The 16,567-nt window shown below is 39.9% G+C and overlaps 12 protein-coding genes, 3 long non-coding RNA genes and 1 other non-coding gene across 29 annotated transcripts in view, besides 1 other annotated feature; 11 read left to right on the plus strand and 5 right to left on the minus strand.

Moving 5' to 3' along the window:
• The window catches only part of Pde1c (Phosphodiesterase 1c), a 114,417-nt gene that overhangs the window by 19,084 nt on the left and 78,766 nt on the right, over window positions 1-16,567 (minus strand). For all 8 annotated transcript variants that reach the window (NM_001144348.4, NM_001259065.2, NM_001273466.1 and 5 more), the window contains 3 exons: window positions 5,244-5,534; window positions 1,851-2,412; window positions 21-134 (listed from right to left, as the gene is read on the minus strand). In NM_001144348.4, coding sequence (NP_001137820.1) covers window positions 21-134; window positions 1,851-2,146 — 410 coding nt within the window. In that variant the 5' untranslated portion in view covers window positions 2,147-2,412; window positions 5,244-5,534. The remainder of the gene's footprint in view (window positions 1-20; window positions 135-1,850; window positions 2,413-5,243; window positions 5,535-16,567) is intronic.
• On the plus strand, window positions 847-1,258 carry CG45011 (uncharacterized protein). Of its 2 annotated transcripts, none has more exons than NM_001298920.1 (1): window positions 847-1,258. In NM_001298920.1, the coding sequence occupies exon 1, from the start codon at window positions 900-902 to the stop codon at window positions 1,101-1,103; it is 204 nt and encodes a 67-aa protein (NP_001285849.1). In that variant the 5' UTR covers window positions 847-899; the 3' UTR covers window positions 1,104-1,258. The 2 variants fall into 2 exon arrangements, with proteins under 2 accessions (NP_001285849.1, NP_001285848.1); NM_001298919.1 differs by having other exon boundaries at window positions 847-1,171.
• On the plus strand, window positions 1,369-1,635 carry CG45012 (uncharacterized protein). Its single transcript, NM_001298921.1, has one exon. The coding sequence runs from the start codon at window positions 1,418-1,420 to the stop codon at window positions 1,613-1,615; it is 198 nt and encodes a 65-aa protein (NP_001285850.1). The 5' UTR covers window positions 1,369-1,417; the 3' UTR covers window positions 1,616-1,635.
• On the plus strand, window positions 2,081-2,664 carry lncRNA:CR45013 (long non-coding RNA:CR45013). The gene has a single exon (NR_124206.1). It is a non-coding gene; the product is annotated as a long non-coding RNA:CR45013 (long non-coding RNA).
• lncRNA:CR45014 (long non-coding RNA:CR45014) lies at window positions 3,201-3,569 on the minus strand. The gene has a single exon (NR_124207.1). It is a non-coding gene; the product is annotated as a long non-coding RNA:CR45014 (long non-coding RNA).
• Window positions 3,808-3,865: a mobile genetic element.
• On the plus strand, window positions 4,004-4,247 carry Sfp33A4 (Seminal fluid protein 33A4). Its single transcript, NM_001169486.2, has one exon. It carries the CDS (start codon window positions 4,020-4,022, stop codon window positions 4,170-4,172), a length of 153 nt encoding a protein of 50 aa, NP_001162957.1. The 5' UTR covers window positions 4,004-4,019; the 3' UTR covers window positions 4,173-4,247.
• On the plus strand, window positions 4,474-4,810 carry Sfp33A2 (Seminal fluid protein 33A2). The gene has a single exon (NM_001169487.1). It carries the CDS (start codon window positions 4,490-4,492, stop codon window positions 4,640-4,642), a length of 153 nt encoding a protein of 50 aa, NP_001162958.1. The 5' UTR covers window positions 4,474-4,489; the 3' UTR covers window positions 4,643-4,810.
• lncRNA:CR43937 (long non-coding RNA:CR43937) lies at window positions 6,059-6,421 on the minus strand. Its single transcript, NR_073763.2, has one exon. It is a non-coding gene; the product is annotated as a long non-coding RNA:CR43937 (long non-coding RNA).
• Sfp33A3 (Seminal fluid protein 33A3) lies at window positions 6,673-7,090 on the plus strand. The gene has a single exon (NM_001169488.2). The coding sequence runs from the start codon at window positions 6,696-6,698 to the stop codon at window positions 6,993-6,995; it is 300 nt and encodes a 99-aa protein (NP_001162959.1). The 5' UTR covers window positions 6,673-6,695; the 3' UTR covers window positions 6,996-7,090.
• On the minus strand, window positions 7,216-7,674 carry asRNA:CR43936 (antisense RNA:CR43936). 2 transcript variants are annotated; one of them, NR_124208.1, is made up of 2 exons: window positions 7,655-7,674; window positions 7,216-7,600 (listed from the first exon to the last, which is right to left on the minus strand). The 2 variants fall into 2 exon arrangements; NR_124209.1 differs by lacking the exon at window positions 7,655-7,674 and having other exon boundaries at window positions 7,216-7,634.
• On the plus strand, window positions 7,452-7,965 carry CG31704 (uncharacterized protein). Of its 2 annotated transcripts, none has more exons than NM_001273468.1 (1): window positions 7,452-7,965. In NM_001273468.1, exon 1 carries the CDS (start codon window positions 7,473-7,475, stop codon window positions 7,677-7,679), a length of 207 nt encoding a protein of 68 aa, NP_001260397.1. In that variant the 5' UTR covers window positions 7,452-7,472; the 3' UTR covers window positions 7,680-7,965. The 2 variants fall into 2 exon arrangements, with proteins under 2 accessions (NP_001260397.1, NP_723689.1); NM_164973.3 differs by having other exon boundaries at window positions 7,452-7,759.
• On the minus strand, window positions 8,263-9,206 carry CG44008 (uncharacterized protein). 2 transcript variants are annotated; one of them, NM_001273469.1, is made up of 1 exon: window positions 8,263-8,987. In NM_001273469.1, exon 1 carries the CDS (start codon window positions 8,956-8,958, stop codon window positions 8,719-8,721), a length of 240 nt encoding a protein of 79 aa, NP_001260398.1. In that variant the 5' UTR covers window positions 8,959-8,987; the 3' UTR covers window positions 8,263-8,718. The 2 variants fall into 2 exon arrangements, with proteins under 2 accessions (NP_001260398.1, NP_001285851.1); NM_001298922.1 differs by having other exon boundaries at window positions 8,357-9,206.
• Window positions 9,589-10,422, plus strand: CG46426 (uncharacterized protein). The gene has a single exon (NM_001382140.1). It carries the CDS (start codon window positions 9,610-9,612, stop codon window positions 9,742-9,744), a length of 135 nt encoding a protein of 44 aa, NP_001369127.1. The 5' UTR covers window positions 9,589-9,609; the 3' UTR covers window positions 9,745-10,422.
• CG14933 (uncharacterized protein) lies at window positions 9,589-10,773 on the plus strand. Of its 2 annotated transcripts, none has more exons than NM_001298923.1 (1): window positions 9,589-10,422. In NM_001298923.1, exon 1 carries the CDS (start codon window positions 9,987-9,989, stop codon window positions 10,218-10,220), a length of 234 nt encoding a protein of 77 aa, NP_001285852.1. In that variant the 5' UTR covers window positions 9,589-9,986; the 3' UTR covers window positions 10,221-10,422. The 2 variants fall into 2 exon arrangements, with proteins under 2 accessions (NP_001285852.1, NP_652566.1); NM_144309.4 differs by having other exon boundaries at window positions 9,899-10,773.
• Window positions 9,898-10,824, plus strand: CG42486 (uncharacterized protein). Of its 2 annotated transcripts, none has more exons than NM_001169489.2 (1): window positions 9,898-10,773. In NM_001169489.2, exon 1 carries the CDS (start codon window positions 10,514-10,516, stop codon window positions 10,745-10,747), a length of 234 nt encoding a protein of 77 aa, NP_001162960.1. In that variant the 5' UTR covers window positions 9,898-10,513; the 3' UTR covers window positions 10,748-10,773. The 2 variants fall into 2 exon arrangements, with proteins under 2 accessions (NP_001162960.1, NP_001285853.1); NM_001298924.2 differs by having other exon boundaries at window positions 10,445-10,824.
• On the plus strand, window positions 13,987-15,930 carry Mal-B1 (Maltase B1). Its single transcript, NM_135678.2, has 3 exons — window positions 13,987-15,182; window positions 15,242-15,588; window positions 15,660-15,930. The coding sequence occupies exons 1-3, from the start codon at window positions 13,992-13,994 to the stop codon at window positions 15,874-15,876; spliced, it is 1,755 nt and encodes a 584-aa protein (NP_609522.1). The 5' UTR covers window positions 13,987-13,991; the 3' UTR covers window positions 15,877-15,930.

Raw genomic sequence — 16,567 nt, forward strand, 5'->3', positions numbered from 1 at the left:
GAGCCACCACATTCACCTACCTTGATTCGTCTATGAAGACCGCCTCGAGCACACGAGCCGCGTAGTGCAGATTCCGCTGCATGTCCTCGTAGGCAACGGTCTCATGATCCATGCGGCGGAGGAGACTGCGTATCCTGTGGAAATAAAGAAAACATTAGTTTTATTTGTGTAACTATAAATTTGTAACTTTAGCATATACGCTTATGTGTATGTTGTGATAAAAAAATAATAATAATAATGGTTACAGAATTGTGAAGCTCAAATTTTCAATTCAAGTATGACAGTAAGAGGGGAGTTGTTATGTACATAATTTAAATAAAATAAGCCTTAAAAAAAAATAATAATAATTAACCAGTTGGAACAGCTAACTTTGGGTATGTACAAATACAAGTATTACTCCTAACTTAAAAAATATACTCATGTCTACGAATATGTCATAAAGAGTAAAAATATATGCAAAGTCACGTTGACATTAAAATATTTCCTTGTTTAACTCACTTTTATGTACATTTTTTTTTGGGGATTAGAAATTAATGAGTTACGAACTATTGTGTATGTATAAAGCAAAGTGAAATTTAAGATTTACATGGACTTATTTGTCGATCAGATGTTCTTCTTTTGATCTAATTGCATCCATAGTATCTAAAGAACAAGACTAATCATTATTTCCTTTACATTTTCATCATGACCTGCATCTATTAGACTAAACCAAACCACTTTTGAGTCCAGACGTTTCAGTCTGATTAACTTAAATTAAGTCACTGCAATACCCTGATACGGTAAATTGAAATGTATCGCTTACAAAAAAAAAAAACATTTCCTGTTGCATATACAAATATATTTGCGAGTCGATCGACTGAAAGTCTCATTCGCATCGGATCACTCCAAAAACTTATACCATGTATAGCCCAATTTTCATTGCACTGTGCCTCCTGGCATTTGTCGTCCTAACTGAAGCCCAAGTCACAAGACCCCTTTGCCCGTGCCCAAGAATCTACTTTCCTGTCTGCGGATCGGACCACGTCACCTACACCAACTCATGCGAACTTAAATGCGCAGCGCAAATTAAATTGATTTATGTGGTCAAGGCCGGAAGGTGCTAGTATCAGATATACAAATAATAAATATAGATAAAAAAACATCACACAAGTAGTAGCATTTGATAACAAATAAATATAAATAAATATATTAAAAATAATCTAAAAATTAAATATAAAATATGAAATACAATAAAAATAAATATTAACTGTAGTGAAACGTTAAAAGTCAAAGCCGATACCACGAATAAATCAATGTCATAAAACGTGAAATTAAAATGTATCGCTTTAGATGAATTCCCTTTGCTTATTCCCTTAAGAAACAGTATCCATCGGATTTGAAAGTTGTATTCGTATCTAATCAGTGAAAATAAAATACAATGCATTGCAAAGTTGTTTTCGCTGTGTGCCTACTTGCAGTTTTGGTCCTGACTGAGGCCCAAAAATCTCGTTGCCCGTGTCCTAAAATCTCTGAGCCTGTCTGCGGATCCGACAACATCACCTACCCTCACTTATGCTTTCTCATATGTAAAGCCTGGCATGAAAATGTTAATTTTGTCAAGAAAGGAAGATGCTAGTAATCAAAAGTATACTTTTTAAATATATTTTGGAGTTATAAGAAAAAAACTTTTATACTCTTCTTGGAGAAAGCGAAAAAGGTTCGTCACAATGGCTGTATGTTAAATATGCGATCGTTTTCGCCTTTGTACCGCGGTATAAGTGGGCTTGGATTTATATTAAAGTACAGTGATCCCTCGTTTGCTCATACATCGCATACCTACTATAGTTATTGGTTATTTGATAGGAACTTACCTTCCGGCCGCTTTGTTAAGAGCATCTGGCGTGTCGACTGGCGGCAAACTTTCCGTATCCCATTGCCCGGCGGTGAACGACATATTCGAGGGCGTTTCGAAGGAGTGTCCCGACTCCTGCGGTATATCGGTGTCCCCCCGCAGGAACGAATTGCCGACGCCAACGTTAATCGAATGCATGGCGGTATAATCGGCCGAATCGCGACCCACGACCATTTCGGTTTGCGATAGATTGGCCGACGAGATCTGTATATTATCGGCCAGATAGTTGGTTGCATTCGGCGATGATGGCTGCATTTTCACGGCGGCGGAGGCGGCTGGTCCGGAGTTTGATGGGCCTTGATTGCTGGATCGGCTGTCGCCGGCGGACGCGGATCCGTTGGATCCACCGGAAGCACGAAAGCTCAGTCGCTCCGCAAGTGGTTCACTGAGCGGCGTCTGGGCGAAGCCAATTCCCGGCGCTGTGCTGCTGCAGGCGGTGGATGAGGGCGATGCCAGTTGGCCGTCGAATTGGGTAAAGTTGCGGCTATTGGTGCGTCGGATAATCGTCAGTGAGCCGTGTCCTGCAAGAAAGCCGTTGAGAATTCAGTGGGCGAAGAACTGAATCGGTTGCTTATATATATAGTTATATCACTCTAACTGTTGACACATTGATTAAGGACCTACTGGGATCTAACGAAGCACACAAGGCAGCCCCAAAGGTCTTGAAAATGCAAGAAGGGTTTGGGTGAAACCAGTACAGTGGTAACAGAGCTATGCGAACCATATGCAAAATTAGGATAACAGGTATAGAATTGTGTGAAGAAATTTTAAATAAAAATTTCTTTTTATTAATAATTCTAAATTGTGATTTATTTCATTACCCCACTTGTTTTTATATTAATATACATCATTTTAATCAAGTTGTGGTTCTGAAAACAACTTTTTTTTTTAATTTTAACTTTGCATTTCTCCACCGTTGTTCGATCAAAAATCGTTGGACGCAATGGACAAGAAATCAATAATTTATTCCCATCATTTGAGGCCATTGTAGCATGGCAGTCTTTATTTAGTTTAGCCCCCAGTGAGGGCAAAATGCTTAACGAGCAGCGAACAAAAGCCCCAAAGAAGTTGCTCTCCCCCAAAGGCATGTCCTGGCCCCACCCCCCCCCCCATCCGCACCAATCCCCCTCTTTGAGCTCGCTAAGTGGCATCATCCTAAGTTGGCCCTAAGTTGCCATCCCGGGCGTGTCGAAAAAGTGCAAAGGATTTATCTGTGTGTGTTTGTCAAGTGGCAAGTTGGGGGTTTGCAGGGAGCAATCTATCTGCAAATACCCCAACCCCACAGGGATTGCTGCCCCAAGAAGAGCGGAGTGTCTTCGTACTGGCTGCGAGAATCTTAACTGCATTCCATTTATTTTGACAGTGCAAGCACCTCGGTAGAAAAGGTGATGGGGCAGTCATAAAATCCGCTTTATGCTGCACTTAAATTTATGTTACACCCGAGATTCCTTCGCTTAACTGCTAGATACGCGGGCTCTTTATCGAGTCGAGTTTTTTTTGGGATGAAATGTTTTATGCTCCTTTTACTGGCGCCTCTTCACGTCCTTAATGACTTTCAACGCTTCATTTTACCCCACAATGTTGGGGAAACCGGAGGAAAGTGCTCTGCTGGCATCCCCACCTGGCATCGCCTTACGACTAAAAACCCAATTCCGTATGTAGTTTTGACCCATGTGAGCACGGCGATGGAAATTGCCGGCAATTAAATGGTCTGATGGCCGCATAAAGTGCGTTTCGCAACTGGTAACATGATCGATGGCCAACCATCAATCTTTTTTATACACTAAGACAGTTTAGGTTTCCATCTACTGCAGTGCAAATCATAAATATATTTATTCGTTTTGTAAACTACTGTATAATAAATAAGTAAATATTTAGTGCGTCTGTCCGTCCGTATGGAACATTTTAATTTCTCGTTTGCACTTCCACTACTTAACTAATGGGTATCTTATATTCGGGGAACTCGACTAAAGCCTATCTGGTGCTTTATTTGCTAGCCCAAAAAATTTGATACATTAAAAACTGTAAATATAGTGCGAAATTATGGATTTAACGCTCTATGGATTTCCTGGCTAATGAGTATATAATCAAACTTACTATCAGGTTGTATTCATTATATTCTGCAACGATGCATTGTTATATTCCTATTGCGTTTTGCTTGTTCGCTCTTTTGGAATTAACAAACGGGGTGAACGAAAAGGAAAGTTCTACCTATTGTGTATCCTATTTTAATGGTGTATGCTGGGATAAAAGATTTAATATGTGGCCCACGGGAAAGTAGATGCGATAAACGCTTGTGACTTGTAATCATGATACCAAGTAACTTTCGATAATAAAGTTGGTTATTTTCTTTTTGTAAGCTATGTAAGTAGATTTAATACTTACAAGGTATGATATAAACTTTAAAGTAAATAACATTACTTCTTCGAAATAGTATATTTACGGACAATTAAAATGTAAGTTAACGCTTCACGTTCAATAGAAATCTCTTGTAATGTAGTGGGAAAATTACAATTTAACGCTGTAGGTGGTAATGATTTCCTCATTTATAGATATATATAAATAAATCTCAGTTGCTGTTCACTATATTTTGTGGCCATGCATTTCTATCATTTAAATGCGCTTTGCGTGATTATTTTATTAGATTTGACCAACGCGTTGAATCCAAAGGAAGGATCTACTTTTTGTGTACCTAACTATAGAGGATGGTGCTGGGATAGCAATGCGAATGTTTGGACCTACGGAAGATAGATGCGGATAGATCAACGATCAGGTTGTAAAACAAGCCGCATAAGAATATTTTACGAAAAATAAAAACATTAGGGTCAGTAATTCCAGTAGTTTGCAATAAGTTATGTGTATATTAACATGTTGACTATTGTATCCGAAATGTTACAATAAAATTACTGCCTAAAGCTGTTAATGCTATTTCCAAAATTTTCTAGCCGCAGAAAGAGTTTTTAAAAAGCTCTCTATATCTGGTCAAATTAATTGGGTTAATAAAGCAAAACAATAGCACAAAAATGTAATTAAGACCACTGCGCTGCGATGCAATTTCAATTAGGTGATTTGGTTTCGAACCACAACAATCCACGAATTGCCATCTCATCTAAATTCCTGCAACTTCCGAGCGATGTTAAACCGACTTAGCCACCGCAATCTCCGCAGCTGATGCTGGATGGATTATGCACGGAGTATCCTGTCCTCAAAATGGAAATTATAATGCCACCTCCCCACAGGACCTCCAGGACTAGGAGGACTAGGTTTAGATGATGAAATATGCAAAAATAATGAAACACAACAGCGAGGACACAACTGGGCTGCGAAATGCCATGAGCTGCGCTTTACTTACTTGCCACTTGACCATTTATTGTCGCATTTGAGCCGCTGCCACTGAGCTCGGAGACCGTGGGACTGGCGGCTTCTTGTGCCGGCGTACTGACACCACCTGCTCCTCCGGACGCCGATCCCGTCCCGGTTGCCGTTCCGCTTGCAGGGCCAACTGACCCACTCGCTGCACCGCTCGCTGCACCACCACCGCTGCTGCTGCTGCTGGTTGCCGCACCACTTGTGCCGCCACTGGAGCCCGGCCCACCACTTGCCTCGTCCCGCTTGCTGGGCAAACTTTCCGGCGTGCTGGCAACTGAAAGTAAAAGTTGATGTGTTATTACATACTATTATTTAACTATATTGCATACAAATTTATCTATAGAAATAGCAAAAATATCAGTAGAAATCGAAAGAACATTTAAACTGAATTTCACATATTCTACTTAATGCTTGCTTAAGTGTGTATCTGAATTTCAGTGTGGCATCCAACAGGTTTCCGCATGGCAATCAGTATTCAAACTATCCTCGCTTGTGCACACATCCATATGAGCCCCAAATCCTTTTGTTGTCTTTCACTTGCTGCAAATCCCCCGTTTCTAATGCTGTCGGGCTTAGCAAAAGTGTATTTGTGTTGTGTATTTTGTTTGCTTCTTGGCCAAAAGGGTCGGAATACTTTTTTCCTTAAATTGGAAGGGCGTATCTTAAACTTAGACAGCAAATGGTTCTGTAGATGTCGAAAATTCAATATATCACTGTTTTATTAGATATAAATTATTATTTAAAGTGAAATTCCACTATCTCCAAATATTAATATTCATGTTTTTAACTCAACCATTTATTTAAGTTTATATTATCACATGCTGTATATTGTGAAAAGAGCATTTGGCAATCGCTATGGCATCCGTGATTCCTCACTTATTTTCCTTCTGCTTAAGCTTTTCTTCAGCTTCATCTTGTAATATCCTCTGCTTTGATTCGACCAGGCTAAGCTGCCTCCTTTGCCACTACAAGATTAGACTGAAATTGCTTTTGTGCGTTAAAAGGATTTTATTAGGCCAAGCTAAAAAAGATTTCATTGTACGAAAGTTGCCAAGGCCAACAGCTGCGACCAACTAGCGAACTAGGGGAACAATAAGCGTTTATACAACTATATATATATATATAGATAGATTTATAGATAGATTCCATTTTCGTTTGCTTAAACTTCATATTGAGTATACGCCACGTCGTCTAGATGATGGGCATTTCCCATTGAGAAGCGAGATAATTTACACAGCTATAGTTTAAATCCGTTTCGTTGTGCCTATACATAAAGCAAACTGTATATAATTAATTAGAACTTTTTCCCCTGAAAAACGGCTTTTGAACTTCAGGAAGTGCTTAAGTCACGTGGCATAGTATAGCACGTTCTATATACGGCTTGTAAAGTACTGATCAAGCTCCATTCCTTTTTAACCTGTCTAGCACTATAGCCATGCGATACCTGCCCTTTATCGCATTTTTCCTGTTTGCTCTTCTGGCCCTGTCTGTGGGCGAGGAATTTTGCAATTGTAATCTTATCTATAGACCATTGTGCGCATCGAACTCCAAGACCTATAACAACTACTGTGAATTCAAGTGTGAAGTTAAAAGGGGAAGCCCCATAACAGTGGTAAAATGGAAACAGTGCAATGAAAGTGCGGGGAAAATAAAGATAGATTGCCAATTGCCTATAAACTTACAGTTGTGTAAAAGTATAAAATCTAATCGAAAAGATCCAATCGCTATAGCTTAAACTATGTTTACACAAACGGCATTGTTGAAATCTTCTTCGCAGTATATATTTCCAATAGGTTCATGACAATGCAAATAAATATAAAATTTAAATACATATGTACTTATTCATACTTATTCTATTGTCATAACAAAGCAAATTAGTTGAAAAACAACTGTCTACAGAGAACTAAATATTTAAGTATGCATTTTTTGAGTCTGCTGTTATTGACCCAATTTTTCGCTTGGCTTTTATTTAGGCAAATATTGCCTGCGTATCAGTATTGCATATTATATTTTGGTATAAGATTCGGTGGAATAGGGCTGCGAGCATCGGTTAACTTTAAACTTTCAAAAAAATGCTAAAGTCTCGGTTTATTGCTGTAGTTTTTCCAGCGAACAAGGGCTTGCTAAGGTGGCAGGTTCTGGCTTATCTATAAATAAGTGGCGATCAAGTGGGAAAGCTCCAGTCTTGCCAAGCCTGTCTAGCATTTTAGCCATGCGTTGCCTAGCCTTCATCGCTTTCTGTCTGTCTGCTCTTTTGGCCATGGCTGTGGGCCAGGTATTCCAGTACTCCTGCCCGTGTCCTCGAAACTATGATCCTGTGTGCGGATCGGACTCCGTGACCTATAGTAACCAGTGTGTTTTGGATTGTTTAATTAAAGAAGGACGCTCCATTACCGTGGAGAAGAAGGGAAGATGCTAGAAAACTGAACATGGATCGCCAACTGGTTATCGACTTACATTCGTATGATAAAAAATGAACAATAAATAATATGTATAAATAATTTAAAAATGTATATGCTTCTGGTATCAGACCGAATCGGTATTTTTTAAATCTTCTGTGGAACAAATCAATTTTTGCAATACTTTCAAGGTGATGTGATTACTAATTTGTTCAATGCCAAAGAAAACTAATCCATTTAAATAATTGAATATTCATATTTATTCAATTGGTATGCCGAAGCCGGGTTTAAAATAAATTATATGAAAAACAACTGTCTACAGAGTACTGAATTTCTATGTGTGCAATTTTTAGGTTTCTGTTATTGACCCAATTGTTGGCTTGGATTCTATTTAGACAAATGTTGCCATAGCTTTAGCCTTTATAAAACAACAATTATATTATAAAAAGCCAGGGCTGGGGAATGAAAGTAGGTTTTTCAGGTGTTTTGATTAGCTCTAAAAATAAATAATTGACTTGACACGCATATATATGAAAAATATGCTTATACATATTTTTATTTAAGCTACGATTTAAATCGGCCCAATTAAAAAACTTCGAAAAATTTGTGCCAAATACTTAAGCATTGAAAGAACTTTATTGATATGGTTTCAAATAACTGTCACTTTATTTATAAACTAACAAGTAATTACTTTTTTACAATCTGGTTCATAGTGTGAAAGATAGGTGTTTTTAAAGTGACTCATCGAAGATTAATGTTAAATTATTCGCGAAATGCACTCTTCGTAATCTTTGGTGGCGAAAGCCACTTGAACGAAAGTATTGAGTTCATAAATCACTGCAAGTTTCGGAAGTGGGTACTAGTTTTTGCCAGTGTCGCGTTTTATACGATTCGTATTGGCGATAAGGTGTTCAAGCGCTATCAAATGCAATGCCAAATACTCTTGTTGATAAGCTGATTTATTTCTATATTTTTCACATTGATGATTAATACAAGGCACTCTTATACGATTTGATTTCTGGATTCTTCTTTGGCTTGTGTGTCGAAAGGATTGTTGGCTTAGCACGTTCCGTCTCTCAGAAGTCCCATACTGCGTCCCTGGCGTTCAACATTTCGTCGTACACAGTCGAACTCGCATCGATTTGGATAGGTGACCAAGTTGGAACCGCAAACGGGCTCGTAGTTCCTGGGACAGGGACAGATTGGCCTCACCACCTTTTCCGTATCATCGCAGCTAATGGGCGATATGGTGAGGGCCAGGAGGAGGCACAGGGCCACTAAAATGCTTAGGAATTTCATTGTTACCGGGTTAATCCACTTGCTAGACTGATTCCATACTGGAGTTGCACACATTTTTTCATTCAATAGAGCTTTGGCTGGTTTTCGATTTGGCCACTTATCTTATCAGCACTCGTGGTGCTTTGGAGTGAGTAGTGTTTTGGTTTTTTGTACTATTGTACATTGTGATTGGCTAGCCGTTGAAATACGAGCTATTCCAGTTCCTAGAGATTGCTATGCTTAGCATATGCATTGCAAATTATTTGAATAATTTATGGACTCCGGCACTTTCAGCTTAATTACTTATTTAGCTTATCGCAGAACCAAACACGCAATTGTTTATAGTCAAACAAAAAGCTCACACCGAAAAGCTATACCATACTCACTCTATTACTCAGTATATTTAAGAGCTTTTCCCCCATTTCTCTCTGCCTTCTTATCAGCGATCAGGTAGTGTCGCGGGAATTTCCCAATCTACACAAAATTTACATGCACTTTGCTACGTTTTTTAGGAGGCACGGTAATTAATGTAACGCCAGCCTTTTTGTGAGCCAATTTACACGACACTAGCTATTCAATTTCAATTGCCATTCAATTTCAATTAGCTTAGCTGCCTGGGCGGCCCTGGGGAAATTCGTCTAAGTTATATCCAGTTGTGGAGTCACTGCCGCTATGAGAGGTTTACTTATGATTCTGATGCTCTTCATCTTCGCCATTCTGACGGTTCGCGCTCTAAACTGCCAGCCGTGTAAGTTACTGGAAGCCCGGAAGGCACATGCAAATGAAACGAATACCCGGCAGATGTGAGAAAAAGTGAGGAGTGTTGGGCGTGTTTTGGAGGTCGGGAGAGGAGTGCGAAGTAATCAGCAGCTTGTTTGACTAATTAGCAAAACTTACGCACACACAAAGGCCCCGACAACTTTTATTCACAGTCTCGACAAACAACTCAGATTCGAAACTCAGTCTTAATTGAATGCTCGGCAGCGCAACGACGACGTGTTCCGCACAGAAACCCCCATTCATTCCACACATCCACACGTATAGAAAACATGAAGTATCTGACTTTGCTGCTCGTTTTGGGCCTTTTGATCGCCCTCTTTGCCGGATCGTCGGAGGGCAGCTATTGTCCTTGCGATCTGAAGACCAAGGGCACTCAGGTCTGCGGCTCAAATGGTGTCACCTTCAAAAATCGCTGCGAGTTCGAGTGCAGCCAAAGGGATTATAAGAAACTTGGACGGACCCTGAACATCAGGAAGGATGGACCTTGCAACGAGACAAACTGAAATATTATTCAACCTTCGATCCCAACTGGAGTCAAATACCTAAACACTGTAGTGATGAGTGCTGTGAGATAGTTTTTGAGATGATATAATATGAATAACTATCAAAAGCTTAATACTCTTATTAAAACACTCTGAAATGCTTTCTCTCGTTTATCTGTAATGTATATTATAACCAAGATACTCTAAACAAATAAAGCCTTGTGTATGTTAATTAAAGTGAAATTCAGTCTTGGTAGAACATTCGGTGGAATACGACTGCGAGCATCGGATAATTTTTCATTTTCTGAGGAAAAATGAAGTTCTTGGCTATGATGGCTCTTTTGGGCCTATTGGCTATATTCTTTGTGTCTTCATCGGAGGCTAGTTATTGCCCCTGTAATCTTCGAAAGGCAGAGGTCTGTGGAACCAATGGTGTGACCTATCAGAATCGATGTGTTTTTGAGTGCACTCAGCGGGAATATAGAAAGCTCGGAAGAATTTTGAACATCAAAAAAATGGGATCTTGTCAAGCTAATCGTTTCTCTTGATTACGCAATTACTTCATAATTCAATTAAAAAAAAAACACAAATAATAATAAAGAATAACCAATTATATCATCAGCACGACGAGCTCTTTTTTCTTTTTTGTTAAAACCAACGATTTCAAGTGTACAGCTGAATACGAATAAGCTGTGGTGTGAGTACTCCGAGTATTCATATGTTCCCATAATGTCCAATCACTTTAATGGTATACATAGATGTCATTCTGAAGTTTTAATTTCTAAGAATCTACTGAATTTTAGTTTGTGTTTAAATTCCCTAAAAAAATTAATTGTTTATCACGTGATCTTGTTTACACTGTAAGTGTATTACTTACGTCTAAGTTAAAGTGAGCTTGCATTTCTGTTTTATAATCTGTTTCTCGACGAGGCGCATCGGTGTGTACTATATGCAAATAGCTTCATTCAATGCTAATTAAAATCGCCGTCGAGTGCGTCATCACCTCGTTAATCAACTGGTGACTTTGGGTCGCAGCTCGTTTTCGTTGTCACTTTTGGTGGAAGATTAAGGCGCAGAGGCTTTCGGCACCGATTAAACACTCGCCTCACGCACATCAATCAAATTTATGCATAATTAATCGTTCCTCAGTAGCGATTCGATATTCTGGAGGATGGCTGATGGTTGGGATTTGATTTATTAACTCTGCACAGTGGCTTGACTAATTGAATCCCAATACGTGCCTACGCGCAACATCCAAATTGGATGCAAACAAACCAACTGGCTAATACCGAAGGCGTAGTACTAACAAGACCGAATAGCAAGTCTAATAAAGGTAATGGGCCGCTTTTATGGGGAAGCTACTGCTATTGGCTTTATGACAGGAAGCTGACAGCTGGAGTCCAGAATTCGACTAGTCACAAAGTTATTAAAAAGATAAAAACAAAACGGGTTGAATCACGGTGTTTTTATCTTGTTCCAGGTAAAGATTATTATATTATTATTATTATATCAAATCATTTTAGCAGAGCTCATAATTGGGTAAGTTGGAAAACCTTCCGCTTTGCTTTTAACCACTTTTAAGGGTTTTTCTAATAACCATATATGCATCTAAATAAGCATTATTACCTATGTAAAAACGATTAAGCAAACGTCTTTTTTCAAACTGTTCGTTAGCACAATCAACATTTTTTGTTTACCTTATTTAGAGTGTGAAATAATTCCTCTCGTTTCGGATTTGTTTATACATTTAATGTTATTGTTAAATAGTCACAAATAGGGCACTTTAATAACTATGAACACTCTTAACCTGTTTAACTGACTCGCTCTGTGTAAATAACCTATGTTGGCAAATACCAATTTGTAATACCAATTTGTAACGAAAGTGCCCTAATGCCGAACATTTATCAGTCAGTGACTTGAATGCCAGCTTATCGAACAGAGTCAAAGCAAATAAAATGATAATATTTGGTCGAAAGAGGATTGCCCCGCCTGGAGTCATAACAATAACAGCGAGATAGTGAAGGTCGGATGGGCCCGAACGAAAAACAGGCAAATAAACCGGGTTAGATGTATGGAAATTTACATGTGGAACCTACTTATGACAACGGCAATCTCGACAAATGACAACAAGCCAACAAAATCGTACCGCTTCAGCCGCTGTTTTTGTAATCGATTTCTGATAACAAGTATTTGATAAGCGTAAACCTATTGACAGCACTAAATAGCAGCCCCAGAAAAAACATAAAATCAAATGCTGGATGAGAGACCGCCCAACTCAAATTTGCTGATGCTCAAGGGTTGTCAGACAACGCACACACACATAAAAAATGGATAAGGCGGAAAAGAGGAAAATGTGGATGAGGGAAAACCGTAGCATATGCTTAGGCGCGTGTGCTAAATTCGTAAATATATCTGGGATTAGTGGGAGCTGATTTTTAATATGCCAAGCTGGATGAGAGACACCCCGAATTTTCTGATATGATTAAATATTTACATAATAAAAAATGTAGGCCGTGTATATTTACTTATTCGTACCGGCGCAGCCAGAAAGCCAAATTGAAAAGTGCTTGGAAAAAAAGGGAATTTCCTTCCTCTTTCCAAATTCCCTAACACAAAAGGCTGCCGAAACACGGCCTCTGCTCGCGCAAAAGCCAATTCAATCAGAGTCGCGACATGAAAGGTAAGCCCTGGTGTCCTGCGAGGAACCCACAGACAGCTGAGACAGGTAACTGAGAGCTGCCAGAGTTTGGGGATGCAGACGGGTGGTTTTAGCCGACGCTTTACACGCCCGCCACCAAAACATTTCGCTTTAACTTTCCACTTTCCCCGCCTCTTTGGCATTTCTCCAGAGGTGCGGCCTCGAAATTACAGCGAATTTTCTTCGCTTTGATTTTGGTTGGAAAAGGAATCTCAATGCGAACAGCCACGCCCCCTTGTCAAACCCTTTTCATGTCGCCGTGAAAAGCAAGAAAATTATGCCGACTCGACTCGCTTACACGTGAAGATTTTTGCACATATTTGTGCAACAATTTTCAATATACATAAACTTCTAAGCAAGCTGTTTGCTCAAAGGTAGAAAGGAACGCAATAGCAGCTCCTTGTTTCTCCTGTCCCGACTCCAGTAAAATGTTTAATTAAGCTGCCAGATTCAGCCCACAATAAGTCTGGGGGAGATTGGGTGAAATTCCATTTGGTCGACCTGGTCACGCAACGGAAGTTCGCGGTTGGAAATCTTAATTGGCGTATATTTAATGGCTGCTTTGTGAAGTGGGTAAAAATCTGTTATTTAAAATGGAGTGGGTTATAAATTAAAACAATAGTTTAGAAATTTGTGAAACGTTCAGTTTATGTTTGGTGAGATATTACATGAATATATTACATTTCATCAAGAATTGCGGTTAAGAACAAATGTTTATTCTGTTTTATAGTGTAAGTCGTAAAGAAAATTGCCATGTAGCTGTTTCAACAATACTACAAGTCATCTTTAAGCAATAACTATGTATCGATTTAGTTCCGTCCTTCCTGCCCGCCAGTTTTACATGTTCATTGTTTTAATGGAAAATTTCCCACTGTTTGGTCAACTGGCCGTTGTAAAAGCCGGCTCGAATAAAAAAACTTTAAATGCTTAATTCCATTTAAACAATTTTCAAAGTGATTCAACAATTGCTCAAATATTTAAGCGATCAAATCGCCAAGTCAAATAAACAAAACCGGAATTGAAAAGCCGGCAGCAGTATAAAAAGCCGGCAAAAGTTTGATGATAATAGAAAACAAGTTCGTTCGTTGACCACGATGGTTGTAGTGAAAATAGCTTTCATTTTGAGTGTGGGCCTAGTAGGCATATTGGCCCATAAGCACCAGTCAAAGGAGCTGGATGCGAAATATAATTGGTGGCAGCACGAGGTCTTCTATCAGATCTATCCGAGATCCTTTCAGGACAGCAATGGTGATGGTATTGGTGATCTTCAAGGTATTACTTCTAGGCTACAGTACTTCAAGGATACGGGCATCACGTCCGTATGGTTGAGTCCCATTTATGAGTCACCAATGGTAGACTTTGGATACGATATATCTAACTATACAAATATACAGCCGGAATATGGCACCCTTGAGGACTTTGACGCCTTGATAGCCAAGGCCAATGAACTGGGCGTGAAAGTTATTTTGGACTTTGTTCCCAATCACAGCTCAAATAAGCATCCCTGGTTCATAAAGTCAGTAGCCCGAGAGCCAGGGTACGAGGATTTCTATGTGTGGGAGGATGGTATTCTCCTGGAGAACGGAACTCGTGTGCCGCCCAACAATTGGCTGTCGGTGTTCTCCGGATCCGCTTGGATGTGGAACGATGAGAGGCAGCAGTACTATCTCAGGCAGTTCACTTATGGACAACCCGATTTGAACTACCGAAATCCCGCCGTGATTAAGGCCATGGATGATGTGATGCTCTTCTGGCTAAACAAGGGTATTGCCGGCTTCCGCATCGATGCCATTATATATATTTACGAGGATGCTCAACTGAGGGATGAGCCTCCGAGTGGCACTACCGATGATCCAAATAATGAGGCCTACTTGAGCCACATCTATACCAGAAATCAGCCTGAGGATTACGGTCTACTTCAGCATTGGCGGCAACTTCTGGATAATTATACAGCTAACCACGATGGGCCATTGAGGATAATGATGACCGAGGGTTATGCTTCGGTGTCGCAACTAATGGAATACTATGAAGATTCGAATGGTGTACAGGGCCCCCAGTTTCCCTTCAACTTTGACTTCATCACCGAACTGAATGCCAATTCGACAGCTGCGGACTTTGTCTTCTATATCTCCAGGTGGCTCATCTATATGCCACATGGTCATGTGGCCAACTGGGTGATGGGAAATCACGACAATCCTCGAGTGGCATCACGATTCGGTGAGAAATCTGTGGACGCCATGAATATGCTGCTGATGACATTGCCAGGAATTGGTATTACTTATAATGTGGGTACAGAACACTCATTATTAAAGGATAATTTTATACAGACTTTCCATTACTTTAGGGCGAGGAGTTGGGCATGACTGACTACAGGGACATCAGCTGGAGCGATACGGTGGATCAGCCCGCTTGTGAGGCTGGAATCGACAACTACAAGACGATTTCTAGAGATCCTGAGCGAACTCCCATGCAATGGAGTAGTGATGTGAATGCAGGATTCTCCTCCGCCGATCGCACTTGGTTGCCTGTCAATCCGAATTATAAGGAACTTAATCTTCGGAATCAGCAGCAGGCGAGGCGAAGTCATTACAAGATCTATCAGTCCCTTCTGAAGCTCAGACAACTGCCAGTTCTGAAGAACGGATCCTTTGTTCCAGAAGTGGTTAATCGCAGGGTCTTCGCTTTCAAGCGGTAAGTAGGGAATGGATATTGGCGTTGTATTGACATTTTAATGTATTTTGACCTTTATTCTATATTATCAGAGAACTGAAGAACGAGCACACTCTGCTGACCATTGTGAACGTGAGCAACCGCACTGAACTGGTTGACATCGCGGACTTTATAGAACAGCCCAATCGATTGAGTGTCCTTGTGGCGGGAGTGGACTCGCAACACCGGGTGGGGGATCGACTTAAGGCCGAGACAATTGAATTGGCGCCCAACGAGGGATTAGTTATTCAGCTGAATAAGCGAAAGTAAGCGGCGAACTACTTGGAATTCCACATTAAAGTACGAGGAAACTTTCCATTTGCCAACCAGCCGTGCTTTTCTATTTTCGTATTTAAATGTATCTCACAGGGGCCATCTAATCGAGTTTCCATTTCATTTGACAGCGGAACACATTTCCATTTACATTAGCGCATTGCAAACATTTTAATTGAATTGAGAGCACTTGGTGTCGGACCTTCTACTTCTCACTTTGGGGCACTTTCCCTGTACTGTTTGGCCTCGACTTTAATTCCAAGTCGTAATTCATAATTGTCGTCAGGTTTTTTGGCCCTTTTCGGGGGCTCAGGCCGCTTGACAAATGGTTGCCGAATTTAATTAAATTCCCACTTAGCGGTGGTTGACGACCTTAAAATTTGCTTTGATTTTAATTCTCACTGCAATTGTATGCTATAAACTAGTTGATTGGTAGGTGTTCTCAAAGCAAAGGCATTATTCAAAATTTATGACAATGTTCTGATGTTATCTCGTATTTGGTTCGTTTTTGCGTTGTTTCTGTGATTACACTTGACAATGTGAAATTTTAATTTCTCATCAATTCACTATTTTACAGTACAGTGAAAGAAAATTTGCATACTACATACCACAATACAGGCAAAGAAGAAACAAAGTTTAAATAAATAATTGCCTACTCTCTAAGGCTTCAATGGAATTAATTTATAAA

The sequence above is a fragment of the Drosophila melanogaster genome, chromosome 2L (assembly GCF_000001215.4).
Source record: "Drosophila melanogaster chromosome 2L".
NCBI classification, from domain to species: domain Eukaryota; kingdom Metazoa; phylum Arthropoda; class Insecta; order Diptera; family Drosophilidae; genus Drosophila; species Drosophila melanogaster.